General features: G+C 56.7%; 2 protein-coding genes across 2 annotated transcripts; one reads left to right on the top strand and one right to left on the bottom strand.

Moving 5' to 3' along the window:
- Positions 1,009–4,813, bottom strand: LBX1 (ladybird homeobox 1). The gene is made up of 3 exons (XM_018041747.1): positions 4,717–4,813; positions 3,305–4,013; positions 1,009–2,613 (listed from the first exon to the last, which is right to left on the bottom strand). The coding sequence occupies exons 2-3, from the start codon at positions 3,627–3,629 to the stop codon at positions 2,093–2,095; spliced, it is 846 nt and encodes a 281-aa protein (XP_017897236.1). The 5' UTR covers positions 3,630–4,013; positions 4,717–4,813; the 3' UTR covers positions 1,009–2,092.
- LOC108634044 (chloroplastic group IIA intron splicing facilitator CRS1, chloroplastic-like) lies at positions 4,210–13,020 on the top strand. Its single transcript, XM_018041748.1, has 5 exons — positions 4,210–4,618; positions 6,524–6,648; positions 9,748–9,871; positions 11,744–11,942; positions 12,163–13,020. The coding sequence occupies exons 1-4, from the start codon at positions 4,343–4,345 to the stop codon at positions 11,804–11,806; spliced, it is 588 nt and encodes a 195-aa protein (XP_017897237.1). The 5' UTR covers positions 4,210–4,342; the 3' UTR covers positions 11,807–11,942; positions 12,163–13,020.

Below are 14,579 nucleotides of genomic sequence, written 5' to 3'. Positions count from 1 at the left end.
CTCGATCAGATTTTGAAGTGTTTTTTTTTTTTTTTTCCTGTTCTCCTTTTTCTATTTTTCTCCCTTAGTTTCCTCGTGGACTCGCACGTTCGGATTCAGGCCCCGGGGCCCCAGCGCCTGCCCGAGAACAGATGCGCATTTCTCACATCAATTTTGCTTAGAAAGAGAGCCGAGTGGCCTGGAGGCGGGACCTTCCTCTAGTGACAGCGGCCACTCGCCAGCCCAGTGATAACAAAAGCCCAGAGAGAAACCCGGTCCGTTCGGAAAAGTGAAAGCTGCCCCTGTTCGTGCCCCAGCCGCACTCGGGGCGCTGGGACACCCCCACCAGCCCCCTGCAGAGTTCTTGGTAGATTTGTCTCTGTCCCCAGCAGCGCTCGGGGCCCAGAATTTGTGAGCATTACCAGAAATCCATCCCAACTCACAGACGCCCCGGGCTCACATCTTCCTGTGCCCATGTCAGCAATTTAGTCTGCCCTCGTGCCTTTGGCTTTATTTTCTTTCCTCCCCCAAGGCTGAGGCCCTCTGGCGAACCGAAACTTGGGAGCCCTCAGGCTCCACCCCGCTGTCCGACTGAACTGTACCACCCAAGGCTTAGCCGGTGTCCCGGGGAGCGCAGGAAGAATACCCTTGGGTCTCGGCTGCGATGCACGAACCCCAGGGCAAGTCCCCCCACCCTCAGCCTTTGCCGCACGTAAATTAATTTTGCACCCGTGGCGCCCTCAAAGTACGCACAGATTTCCTCCCAGCATTGTACGCCTCACTTTTTACCCGGACCTGGCGAAGCCCGCTTCTCTCGCCCCCTCACCATTTGGTAGCTGCCGCGTGTTCGTGGGCAACAAGCGCCTCCTCTCTCTCACCACTTCCCCCTCACCCTTCATTCTCACGCCTGCCCCGAAACTCCTCCAAATCGCCAAGGCCTAGGCAGCCCGAGAGCAGGAGCCGAGAGACACCGAGCCTGCCGCGGCTTCACTGAAGAAGGTCCACTCATTCAGACACGGTCACCGCCGGTTCTAGTAAAATGGCAAAGACTTTATTTATCGGAGAAAGAGGCCTTAGGTACAGTCCGGGAGGGAGAGGGCAGGGCAGGAGAAGGGGAGTGGCACGGGGGACCCACCCTCATCCAGCCACCCTTGTCTGGCCAAGACGAGCTAGGAGCAGGACATTGGAGACTGCAAGACAGACCCAGAGCTGTGGAGGAGGTGGGTGAGGGTTGAGGTGGGCCTCCTCTCAGTCTCTGTCACATGCAAAGAAATTCTAAAAAGAGTAAAAAATAATGCTTGGACTTTGGGTTCCATTTTCGTTGGTTGATTGGTTGTTGGATTTCCCCCTGCTTTGTCCCTAAGACCTGGACCCCAGTAGTCAGTCCAAGGCAACCAAGAGAGGGTGGGAAGGAATCTTTAAAATAACGTTTCTGGGCATTAGGAGGCAGAAATGGCATCGAAAACAGACTTTCTTTGCGGGGGGGGGGGCGGATTGTGGGGGGAGAAAACTGATTTAAATCTTGCAAGTCAGGACCCGGTTGTCCCCCTCAGTCCCTTCCCACGCGTGGGGGAAATAAAGGCAGAAGGGAAGAAAAGAAAACTGCAATAGGTCTAGGGAGGTGAGGAGGGAGAGGACCGGTGCATTCGCCACATGCAGAGAAAAATCAAAAAGTCGGGGCGGCCTCCTCCCCCAGACCTCGAGGTTAAGTGTTTGTTACCCTCGATTCTGCCTCGCCCTCAGCAAAGCCGGCAGCCTGAGCTTTGAAATCAAGGAAATCTCTGGAACTTTAACAAATAAAAGAAAGGAAGAATTCAGGCTGCGCTGGGAAGAACCCGGTATATAGGCTTAAATATTTATACACAAGCCATACAGAATTTCACGGCGAGGGCTCCCGGGGCGGTGGAGGCCGCGCGCGGCGACCGGCTCCGCCGGTCAGCCCGGGTTTATTGCTTCGAGAGGGAAGAGGCGGCTGCCGGGAGCCAAGTCCGGGCCAAGGACGGGGAGAAGGCGGGAGTTGCAGAGGAGGTCCCAGCTCCCCTCGGCGGTCCGGTCCGGGAGGCGGCGGGCGGCGCTCGGAGCTCGGGGGGCGGTGGAAGATGCCGGGCGCCGCTCAATCGTCCACGTCGATTTCTTCGTCTTCCTCGTCCTCCGAGCAGTCCTGGCTGCTGGCTGGCTGGTCTGTGAGCGGGGAGGCTGGCGAGAGCTGCAGGGGCCCGGCGCCCGGGGCCTGCGGGGCGCCGGGGGGGAGTGCCGGAGAGCCAGGCCTTGACTTAGCCCTGCCGCAGCCGCCGCCGCCGCCGCCTGCGGCCTCCGAGTTCTGCTCGAGTTCGGCCAGCGCCACGATGTCCATCTGCCCGCTAGGGCCCAGTTTCTTGGCGGACTCCACGTCGGCCTTCATCTCCTCCAGGTCCCGTTTAAGCTTGGCTCGCCGATTCTGGAACCAGGTGATGACCTGAGCATTGGTGAGGCCCAGCTGCTGCGCAATTTGGTCGCGATCGGCGGGGGACAGGTACTTCTGGTAGAGAAAGCGCTTCTCCAACTCATAGATCTGGTGATTGGTGAAGGCTGTGCGCGACTTTCTTCGCTTTTTGGGGGTCTGCCGCTGCCCAAAGATGGTCATCCCGTCACGGCCTGCGAGGAAACCAGAGTATAGTCTTGCGCCCGGGGAGAGGAGACCCCACCCCGGCTCTTACTCACCCCACCTAGACCCATCCGGCCATCAGTCTGCCGCTGTTCCCTTCTCGGATTAGATTCGGCCACCTGGACTAGGGCAAGCCTAGGCTATGGCAAGCCCCCTTCCTCCATCTCTCGTCTACCGGAAGTCCCTAGGAAAAATTGTTTTGATCTCTGCCCCGTCACCTGAGAGTTCGTTTGAAAGAACCGAGGTCGCTAGAACCTAAGAGAGCCAGACAGGGACGCTCTGACTGGGTGTGAATGTTGGCTCTCCACCTCGTCGCAATCAACACGACTCTACTGCTATCCAAAAGGTCCCAGCAAAGGCTCTCCATTCCGCACCCCAGGAACAGGGCTAGGAGTTAGCAGGCCACTGAGAATGGGAGGGAGCCAGGCAGACTGCGGAGAGATCTTGGGTTCCCGCCTCCCCTCCGCGGTCACTCGCCTCTAGCCTATCCCGAGGTCCCTAGGAGACAGGGTTTGGGTCCTGTTCCACGCATCTCCACTCCCAGTGGCGGCGGCTTGGGTTGGAGGGCCCTGACGACCGGCGTGGGGGGTGAGGCGGGCAGAAACACAGGGCAGTAAGCGTGGGACACACGGAACAGGTCGCGGGGTGCTGGGCGCGGGGGAACCCAGTGGCGGCGCCTACCTTCGGCTGCCTGCAGGACGCTGACCTCCAGCCCCTTAAAAGTCTTGCTAGCGAGCTCCTCAAGCGCGCACAGCGGCGAGGTCTGAGAGAGCAGCGCGCGGCCCGCCAGGGGCAAGCCGCCCGGCGCGTGCTTGTCCGCGGCCGCCAGCAGGTGCGCCGCCCCGCACAGCGAGTAACTTCTCCGCACAGACGGCTTGTTGAGGATGTCCTCGATGCTGAACGGCGTCAGCGGCTTGTTGGAGTTGGCGGGAGGCGGCAGGTGGTCCAGCGGGCTGCGCCGCCTCTCCTCCCCCGGCGCCGCCTTGCTGTCCTCCTTGGAAGTCATCTCGGCCTCGTTTGGGGGCCCGGCCTCGGCGGCTCGGGCCTCGGGGACCCAGCCCGCGGGCAGCTCGGGCGCCGGACGGCGCGGCGGGAAGCAGACGGGAAGGAGGCCGCGCCGGGCAGGGCGCGGGCCGGGCTCGGGGCCGATTAGCGCAACGGCAGAGGCGAGCAGAGCCGCACGGGGCCCCAGGAGGAGGGCGCTGACGCTGGCGCTGCAGCCGCCGGGGCTTCCAGCAATCCGAGGCCCGAGCCGGGGCGCGCCGCGCGGGGCTCCAGTTTCGCCAGCCCCGGTGCTATTTAAAGGTGTCAGGTGGCTCCGCGGCGGTTCCTGGCCCACGGTCCTGGCGGCAGCAGTTGGAAGAGCCGAGGCGAGGGCGCCGATCCCGTACTGCGAGGGGAGGCGGAGAGATGGGGCAATTGACTATTGCTAACAAGTTAGCCTTGATCGAGGAGTCATCAATTATCTGCAGCGGCACTTCTGTCTCTCTTTCTCCGTCTTTTTCCTCTCTTCTTTCTCTCTGTTCTCTCCTCCCGTTCTCTCCCTCCCTCTCTCCCTCCCTCTTCTCTCTTCTCTGCTCCCCCCGTCTCTCTCCTTCGCTCCCTCTCCCTCGTCCTCTCTTTCACTCTCTGTCTGTCCAATGCAGGCGGCTCTAAGTTGGGAAGCTCATTAATTAGCGGGCCTGGGGTAGGAGGAGCCGGCTGGAATTAGCCTGCCTAATGCGCCTGTCAGTCCGGGCGCTGCGCCGCGCTCGGCCCGAGCTGTTTGTAAATTACCTTAGCCGCGCCTTTATTGCACCCGAACCTCCGGCGACTGAAAAGCCGCCGCCCCCACCCCAAACTGCGAGCCGCCCTCCCGGAGCACCCGCCTCCCGCCGGCCTGGCTGTGATGGCAGCGCTGGCCCGGAGGTCTCGGGCTCTCCAACCCGGGATTTTGCGCCCGAGAAGGGCGGCAAGAGCACAGCCGGGGAGTTATGCAGCCGCCGCGCGGGCCAGGTAAGACCGGGAGCCTGGGTGGGCCCCGTCGCCACCCAGAGCAGACTTTGTCGAGCTGAGATCAAGGACACAGCGCCCCTACCCCTAGACCCACTCACCCCTCACCCACGGCCTTGGGCGACGCGCCTGGCGGAAGGAATCTGCAGCCCTCGGGGTGGCCCGCGGTAGGTCCGAGGAGGTTCTGCAGCCCTGGGTGAGGCGACACAGGACACAGGGGTGGGGGAATCCCAGGGGTTGGGGGAGGAGGCCAGTCCGAGGATACAGCCTTACCCAGGCGAGAGGTGGAGCGAGGGTAGTTGTTGATGGCTCTAGGCACCTCTTCCCCGGCCGGAGCCGAAGCGACAGCCTTACCTCCTCTCGCAATCTTGCACACTTTTCCGGCCTCTGCTCTCCGGGCCGACTGGGGCCACGGCCCGTCTGGTGATCGGCGTCCGGCCGAGGTAGCCAGGCCGGGTGCCGGGGCTAACGGGGCAGGCTCAGGGCCTCCCAGCTGCGCTCTGCCGGGCCCCGGCCGGGGCCCCGCTGCCGGCCCCGCCCAGCCCAGCGCCCGGCTTGAGTGCACCACCAGGCCGACTCCAGCTGTTCCGGATGCGGGGCGGGGGGCCCAGAGAGGGTCGGCTCAAGGCTGGGGCTGCTCTCTCAGGAACCCGCAGGGAGCTGGGGTTCGAGTGAGACTGGACTCTGGCAACCCTATGGCCCGAACTCTGTGCGTATCAAGCGAGCATTTGTGTGCATCGGTATTTGAATGTTTATGTGTTCGAATATGTATATATGTGTGTGGTTCTCCAAGGATATATTTGTGTAAACGTATGTGAACTTGTGGGTATGTGGGCATGTCTGTTTTTCATTCCCCTGAGGCACCCAAGGGGGTTGTGCCCCTAGTTTATTTTTTTCTCTTGAGTCCTTCCTTTGGTTTGTATACAGCTACTTGCCCTGCCACCCTAGTCTTCTGTTTCTGCCCCTGTAGAAAGGAGGGGAGGAGGGGACTGGCCGCAGCTGAGGGAGGAATAGCTGCTGTCCTCACACACAGCCCCAGCCCTTTCCCTGGCTTTGTTTGTAAACTCTGGGGCAGGCAGCGCAGTCTGGCAGCCCTGCTTGGTCCAGAGATGGCTCCAGAGAGGCCAGTGCAGAGGACCGTGGCCCAGCTCAGAGGCTGGGATGGGAAAAATAGGACCTCTTGGGCTTCTTGCCCTGTCCTACCTGCTCCAGAAGGAAGACCAAGCTGGGCTGCGGGGCAGGGGACAGGTTCTTTCCCTGGATGCCTCTAGCATAGGGACCTCTGAGCATCAGAGATCAGTGTCTTTTATCTCCCGGGTACTTGTTTGTTTGGAAAAGGGCTTGTAGCTCTCCAGACTAAAAAAGGACAGTGTAGGGAGAGAGGATTCTTGTTTGGGACCCCAGTGACTGCCCCAGGCCTGCCTGGCAGTATTGGGAAGAGCTATTTACCCTCTCCCCATCTTTGTCCTGCATTTTGGGGAAAGCACAGGTACTTTAGAAGCAGGAATGGTGAGAATGTTCCCCCAGAGATGCAGAACTATCCCCCAGGCAGGCCAGTCTCTGATGCATCAGTGCTACTCTGGGAGCCATGAGGTGAGGTTTAGCCTGGGGTCAGAGTCAGATGGTGAAGAGGGACCGGAAGAAGAGGGTTCCAGGGAGCTGAACCCTGCTGGCTTGGAAGCTCTGAGATGGAAAGGGGTCTGCTCTCTCCTCTCACTTCCTGCTCTTAGGATTCCACCTCACCTCTCACCCACACCCCATTCCTGCCATAACCCCCAAAGCCATGACCCAGAGCCTCAGGCGAGCCATATCCAGAGGAGGCCCGTCCACATCAGGGAATGGGGACTCTGTGGTCCTCATCCTCCAGAGGAGCTCTCACCCCCTACTCTTCCTCCCCCATTCTTCCAGTCTGTTCATCTCTCCACACCTGATACTGGTCTGCAAGACAGGATTGCAAGGACAACCCTGCTCCTCCCATCTCCCAGTCCCTCAGGAACAGCAGAATTCAGGATTATTGTGAGGTTGCCAGGAAGGTGAGGAATGTGAATTGGGGAGCAGCGGGGTGCTGCTCTCCCCTGGAGCCCTGTTTCCCTGGACCTTTAGTTTATGGCCATGTTGTGTCAAAGTGCACAGGACATTCCGAAATCATCTGCTACATTACCCCTTCTAACCACCATCGCCAAATCTTCTTCCCTTCTTGGCAGGTACCTGCTGTCCAATCCCAAAGTTTTGAGGGTTTTGGACTAACTGGTTGTACTCTTGGCTGGCCAAGCAGCTCTGGCCAGCATAGCTGGGGAATCAGGGGGCACGTGGTATCACCTGCTCATTTTTGTTCAGGGTCCCCTAAATCCAACACCTCATCGAGATTATCTTCAAAAACCAGTCCACTGTTTTTTTTTTTTTTTCCCCCAACTCACTACAGACCCCAGTGTGTAGGAGGGTGGAATCTTCTGAACTCATGAGAGCCCAAACCCACCGGCAGAGCCCAAACCCATCTGCAGAGCTCGGGGCTGTGTTGGGGTCTGCCCTCAGCCTCATTCCCTCTCCTGCCAGGAGACAGGGCCCTTGATGTGGGGGTTGTCCACTTCAGACATTCACAGGCTAGGCAAGAATGGGGACACCCTCAAGTATTGGTTGAATGAGTTTTTGTCAGGCAAATGGAGTATAGACAATTGTGTAGAGGGGAAAGGCTTGGGCTTTGGTGGTCCCACCTCAGAGGAGTTTTGGAGATCGTGAAATTTGGAAAGGGAAGTAACTCAGAGACAGGTAGGGTAGGGGTTGATTGGAAGGAATATGCCATTATTCCAGGATCTCACCTTCTGCTCAACCCCCTTCCAGGCATCCAATGCTGGATCTGGAAGGCTCCATAGGGTTCCCCACTTCCCAGTCAGCTGGGCCATTGTCTTCTCCCCTGGAGTTGGTCCCGGAGTCTCTTCCACAGAGGGAATGCCTGTCTTCAGAGCCTGGTCAATATTGCATCCTGACTCCTGAATTCCTGCTTTCTGTCTATACCACCAGGGTATTCCAGCCTTATTCCATTTCCACTGCAAGGGGAAGGGATTATTCTGCCCCAGATCTGCTTTTCCCCTAGTTTCCCTCCTCAGACAAAGAGGAGGGAAAGGACGTTGCATGAATTGTGAGGATAGGGGACACTGTAGACTGACACACGGAGTTATTCCTTAGCATGGGAGAATAATTCAAATAAATCCCCAAAGGCGCTGTCAGCTTTAATCCAGATTGTTTTGGTAGTTTCATTCATTTCCAGATTATTTGTGTAAGCATTATGTTGGCCTTCAGGCCAGAGCTTCCTTGAGAAAAAAAGCTCTGACATTGCTGGAAATGAGTTAACTTGACCACCAAGTGGGATCATTTTTGTCCCCCAGGGACCCGCTACTGTGACACTTCTCATGAAATTCAGAGAGGGTTTCTTCTGCTGTAGAAGCAGACTCCTGCCACCCTGGCTGAACCAGAACTGCCCGCTTGGTTTTTATTTTCTGCCCTGGGCCACCTTATGCAGTAACAACAACAATAATAACCATGACAATAAACACCATAAGCCCTTACCATGTGCTTGGCTTCCGGCTAAGAGTTTTATTGATTTCACTTACTACTCACAAGCCTATGAGGTAGTTACTGCTATTACCCTGATTACATATAAGGAAAATAAAGCCCAGAGAAGTTAAGTAACACAGCCAAAGTCACACAGCCGGTTTGGGAGTAGTTAGGACTTAGAGGCTGTTGGGTTTTTTTTTTTCCTCCTCACTCAAATCTTAATCCTAGAACCATAAAATTTTTAACCAGAGCCCAAAGTTTCTTTTAATGGACTTTAGGGGCTCTGCAGATCCCAGAAATAGTGTGTAAAATTATGTATGAGCCCAAGTGTTCATATTTCTTCAGGGGCAATATTATGTAACACACTGGATTCTCAAAAGGGGTTGGAGATCCAGAAAAGGTTAAGGCCAGAAGCAGGCCAATAGGGGAAGGGAGAGAGAAGCTGCCTCTCTGCAGGCCTGGGGAGCAGGGAGCCAGCTGCTCTGAAATTCATGCCAGGCTCCAAGCCTGCTTCTGGATCTGCTTCTGGACCTGTCCTGCTGTCTCTGACCATGACCTCTTCTGGCAAAGAGAGATGGGGGCAGGCTCTAAGACCAGGGCACTTTTTGGAGAACACCTTTCCTTCCTTCTCTCTTCTCACCTCCCCAACTTCTTTCATGAACTGAACTCCTTTAGAACCTAGTGACAGGTGGTTCCACCACATGAGCCAACCTCTTTCTGGCGCTTCAGTCCTGCATGGGGTAACTGATTGCCCTTTGGAAGTGTAGGGGGATCAACAGACCACTGAGTAACACGGACAGATAGAGGTGAGGAAAGATGCTCAAGGCCAAAGTGACCATACTCTTGCAGCCCTCTTTTTGGTCCCAGGCCTTTACTTCCCTCACCCTGAGGCCAGAAGTAATTGCTGCCCCTCCTGGCACTTTTTTTTAATCTATGCTGCATGCTTATGAGATTTTAGTTCCCTGACCAGGGATTGAACTTGGGGCCTGATAGTGAGAGTGTGAAATCCTAACCACTGGACCGCCAAGGAATTCCCTCCTGGCACTTCTTGCTGTTTTTAGTGCTCAACTCATCTTGGGGAAACTTTCCTGCCTGTTCTGTCCTCTGTGCCCCTTCAAACATTCCCCATGGAAACACTGTCAGATTGCCAAGAACTGCTGGTTGTTGTCTGTCCTACCTCTCTCCCCCTGGCTATGAACTTGGGAACCTGAAACTCCTCTCCATGCCCTGTGCCAGCCTGGCATATATGAAGAACTCTCCATGCATTCGTTGAATGAATAAACTAAATGAACAAGAGAAAAAAGGGAGAACTAGGCAGGGACCTCTGCTTGTGCCCCCTCAGAGATGACGAAGGTAGTGAGGGAAGGGTAGGTGCATTGTTTTCCCAGCTGCGTGCAGATGTGTGAGGCACTCCTGTGGCTAGTACCTCCAATATACATGAAGGGGCACAGAGAACTCATTCTTTAATGCTTTTTGGCCATGGGAGGTGGGAAGTGTCCTAAGTTATGGACTCAGCTGTGGTATGGCCTGACTCAGGAATGGAGTTTGTTAATCTCTCTTTTTTTTTTTTAAAAAAACAGACTCCCATCCTATTCTGAGCCCAGAAGCAGAGAGGAAGAACAGACAGAAGGAGGAGAGAGATGGGCCAGTAGGAGTGGCAGGAAATACACCTCTTCCCCAGTAGCCCAGGGGACTATGAAGAGGGTAAAGTATAGGGGCCGGGGGTGGTGGGGTAGGGGGAGTAGTGTCTGGTTCTGTCCCATGGGGAGTAGCATTTGAAATGAGCCATAAGAATCCAGAAGCACTGGGGTAGGTCCAGAAGTGAGGACCACTTTCCTGGTAAGCAGAGAAGCTGAGCAGGAGGCCAGAAGTCCCAACCCAGAAGGGGAGAAAGAGTGCCCCTCACTCCCTGGCCTGGGCATCAAGCTGCTGAGGTTGGTTAGTCCCCTGTGCACCTCAGCAGGTCTGCAGCCTGGGGCATGGGCTGGTGAGCTCTTGGGATGGTTGTTTGGGACTGCAGGGGGGAGTTGGGAACAGGCTGCACCCCAGTCCTTGCTGGTCCTGGGTCCACAATAGGGGTTCCATTCACTATGCCGCTATGCCATCTACGGAAGCACCAAGAACTGATTTCCTACTAAACCTAACTCCTGGGTCCCTGAGCTCCCCAAACCACTAATGGTGGTCAGGCTACCACAGAGGTCTCTGCCTGTGGGAGGGCGCCAGGCAGAGGAGCCTGGGCCAGGCCAGGTGGATGGGGGAGGAACCTAAGCGGTGCGGGGGGAGGAGACCTAGGAGCCGGCCAGCGAGCGTGGTTAGGCGGGCTCCAGAAAGGCCTGAGTCAGGCTTCTTATAATAAACTGCACGTGAATAATTCAGCAGCCGCGCGGGGGCTCATTGCATTAGCGCCTCACCTTTCGGCTGAGGGGAAGGGGGGGGGTCACTAACACGCTTGACGAGGGAGCCAGATGGAAGACTCCTGGGTTCTGCCCGGCCCAATCCCAGGAGACTCATTGGTCCCCCCGAATCCCTCCGGCCCCATCCGGTCAGAGGGCGCCTACTGGGCAGGGCTGTCCCAGCGAAGCCGCTCTTAAGACCCCAGGCAAGAGTAAACAGGAAGCGGGACCAGGGCCGGAATAGGGGACGAGGGGGCCCGACCTGTGGGCAAGCGAGCTGCGGCAATGCCCAGTCGCGCAGAGAACGTGGGCGGGGTGGCTCTGAGCAAAGAGGAGAAGGCGGGCTCCTGTGCTCAGAGCCCGAGTGCCCAGGGGCTGCTTCGTCTGGGCCGGGATTTTCCTTGTGCTCCGAATGGAGCTCCAGGGAAGCTGCGGGACTTTTTACCTACGGTGGATCCCCAGGTTGTGCTTCTTCAACGACCCCACGCCCACTGACCCACCGACCCACCGACCCACCCACCCCATAGATCCAGTTCTCGAGGCGGCAGCCCACCCTCGCGCCCCCACCTCGTGTCAGCCGGCGCTGAAGGGAGCACCGGAGGCCTTTAGGCCCGTTGTTCTCCGACTCTTTGAGACCCCATTGACTGCGGCACGCCAGGCTTCCCTGTCCTTCACCATCTCCTGGAGCTTGCTCAAATTCATGTCCATTGAGTCGGTGTTGTCATCCAACCATCTCGTTCTCTGTCGTCCCCTTCTCCTCCTGCCTTCAGTCTTTCCCAGCATCGGGGTCTTGTCTAAATGCACACCACCTTCAACCCTATTTCGTTTGAGCAGAGCCAGCTTCCTCTGGCTTTTCCACTTTCCACCAGCCCCTGGGTTTCTGATCTTGAGGGTTCGCATTCATCCCGTCCAACATCCACTGTCGCTTGATTCCTCCGGCTCTTCTCCAGAGCCGTTCACTTCCAGGCAGTCGGCCCCGCCCTCTCTCCATCAGCCTCCCCACTCCTACGAAGTGAACCTCGGGCCGCCGGCGACCCTCGCGCTGACATCGCTGGCCCTTCGGGGCCGGCGCGACCGAGGCCCCAGTCTGGTCTCCGGAGGTCTTGGGCAGCCCGACAAGAAGTCCGGCCAAAGGCACCTCGCTTCCCTCCTTCCATGCTTATCCCTCCTTCCACCCCAGCAGAATCCTTGTCTTCTGCCGCCGCCTCCTCCTCTTCCTCCGCCTCTACGCATTTGTTTGTCTTGATTCGGTGCCTTGGGCTTCCGGAGGCCAGCCTGCTGGGGACCAGGCAGGCTGGGGTGTCTTTGCAGAGGCAAGTGAGATGGACTGATGGCACCTGGACCCCAGACAGCTCCACCACTGCCCGGCAGTGTATTCTTGGGTAAGTCTCTTAACCTCTCTGAGCCTTTACGGGGCAAAGGTCAAGAAATTTAGGGAGAGTGATGGATGAGAGACTGTCATTCGATTTGTTTGGGAAAAGGGGTTGCCTGCCTTGGGGCCCGAGGAAGTGAGTTTCAGGAGAATACTAGGTCCGAAACGACCATTTATTTTAACGAATATTTTAAGAGCAGCTGGTAGCTGCTTATTTTTCTTTTTTACAGCTGATGGGTTCCCAGGCATTAGAAGCTTCTCCAGTCCTCACTACATCTTGGTTTTACCGAAGAGGAAACTGAGGTTAAGACTGTGTCTTGCTGGTCAACTGCACAGGTGGGATTCGAACCTGCCTCCGATAAGGAGGCGCTCCTAAATTTGAGCCAGGCAGCCTCCCTTGGACTGGCAAATCGAGCCCTCACAGGGCGGGCCACCACCTTTGCGAGGAGGGGTTGGGCTGAATCGCTAAGCATTCTTTTTTTGTGTACCGGAAAAGCTTTGAAATTTTTTTCAGGTAAACGATTTTGGCCGCTCCCCGGGAAGGATGGAAAGGACACGCAGGGTGGGGGACCTCCAGCTTGTTGAGGGAGAGCCCCCTAAGAGCGGGACAGGGAGGGCAGCTCTTCTTCGAAGCAGAGCCCAGGTTGAAGCCTTCGCACCTGGATTTTTCGAGTTTATCCATCTGCTCAGTCTGTCCTGTGTAGCCCACGTCTTCAGAAGACCAGGTCTTGGGGGGCGGAGGATAAGGCACAAGGCCCACACCAGGGTACAGGTGTGGCCAGACGCCCGACTCTTTCACCCCCTCCAGGGGCGCCTCTCTGAGGGAAGGTCCTCCTAGCGGCAGAGAAATTGGCTGGGGGGAGTGGAGGGAGGCGGACGGGGACTGCTGGCTGGGCAAGGAAGGCTGGAATCCAGGCTCCCCAGCCACCCCATCCCAAGCTCCCGCTGCAAGGTCGCGGCATGGCAGCCCCGACAGGCCACGCGTCCCTCGACACAAGTCCCATTACATTGTATTTATGTTTCACTTTGTTTTTTTTTTCCTCCTCTCTTATTATTGTCTCACTCTGGGGGAGGCAAAAGATATAATATATTCATCTTTATTATACCAAATCTGTGTGAAGCATTTAATAAAACGCTGTTTCCACACAGCCAGGGATTAGTGTGAGCTATTCTTAAGTTAATGCTCGGGTACGGAGGGCGCCTCCGCCGCAACGCCTGCTGCTGGCGGCCGGGGGGAAACGCAGGCCCTGGGTGCTGCGCCCGCGCCCGCCCCCAGCGCACGGGGCCCTTACCAGACCGCGGTCTCTCAGTGGCCCCTCGGGCCCCAGCCTGGGGGAGGGGCTCCGAAACACGCTCACTCCAGCGTTTCTAACTCGCTGCGGGCCTCGGTCTGCGACTATGAAAATGGGAAGAGAAACCCTATAGCTGCTTGCGTCTCAGGGTTCTGTCTTGGGAGGCTGAAGACACCGCGGGGGTAAACAGGACTTTATAAGCTGGAATGGAAAAAGGAGGATTTGTCAGGACGAGGGTTGATGGGGGACAGAGAGAAACAAGGAGGCCACAAAAAGTGGTTCTAGCCAAAATAAACCCCCAGGCTGGGGAGCAGACTGCAACTCCAGTTTGAGCAGAGGCCAGGTTTTGGCCTGCCTGGGCCTCACCCTGAGCCTGATGAACGTGACTGACCGGAATCAGGATTTTTTTTTTTCCCCTGGAGTCAGGATCTTGGCATGTCACAGTAGGTGACATGGTCCTCCCTGTAGGTAGATAACAGTCTTTGAAGTTCAGGTTACAGCTAGCAAATTGAGACTCAGAAGTTTAAGTGGCTTGTTTGAGGAACCCAGCTGGAAAGTAGTACAGCAGATCTACCTGTCTTTAGACTCCATTTCCCCCTCCCCTCAGCCCTCCTGCTTGCCAGCTCTCCCCTCAACGTCCCCTCATCCCAGTCCTCCAGAGTTGTCCGTGGCATGTAAGCTTTCCCATTCTGTTTTATACACACACACACATCCCCTACCTGGGATACCCGTGAGAAGAAGAAACAGTTACATGACTTTCTTATCCAGGCCCACTGCTCAGTAGCTTCCCTGGTGGCTCAGATGGTAAAGAATATGCCTGTAATGCAGGAGACCTGGGTTCAATCCCCCAGGGAAGATCCTGGGTCTGGAAGATTCCCTGGAGAAGGAAATGACAACCCACTCCAATATTCTTGCCTGGAGAAATCCATGGACAGAGGTGCCTGGTGGGCTACAGTCCATGGGGTTACAAAGAGTCGGTCACGACTGAGTGACTTTCACTCTCAATGTACTTTAGAACCCACTTGCCTCTTTATTTTTCCGGCACAGATTTGGGCACACCAGCCTTCCTTTGGTCCCTTATTCCCTTGTTCCAGGGCTGTGGGAAAGAGTTGGGGGCAACCAGGCCAGGCCAAAAGGAGGTGTTGTGCAGAAAAGATTGGGATGGGCAGATAAGTACCCCTAGTTGGAACTAACACCCTCCTAGAATTCTCAGTCCCCATCTGCCCCTATCACCCCCTCCTGTAGGCTTCTGGTAGGAGCTTCTTTGGAGGCTAAGGGTACTTGAGAAATCTGATAGTTCCCAGCCTGGGGCTGGCTGGGGAAGGGTACCCACTCACTGTGTGGTAGGGCTGGGA

Source organism: Capra hircus, chromosome 26 (genome assembly GCF_001704415.2).
Source record: "Capra hircus breed San Clemente chromosome 26, ASM170441v1, whole genome shotgun sequence".
NCBI classification, from domain to species: Eukaryota; Metazoa; Chordata; class Mammalia; order Artiodactyla; family Bovidae; genus Capra; species Capra hircus.
This window is presented reverse-complemented; position numbering and strand designations above follow the sequence as displayed.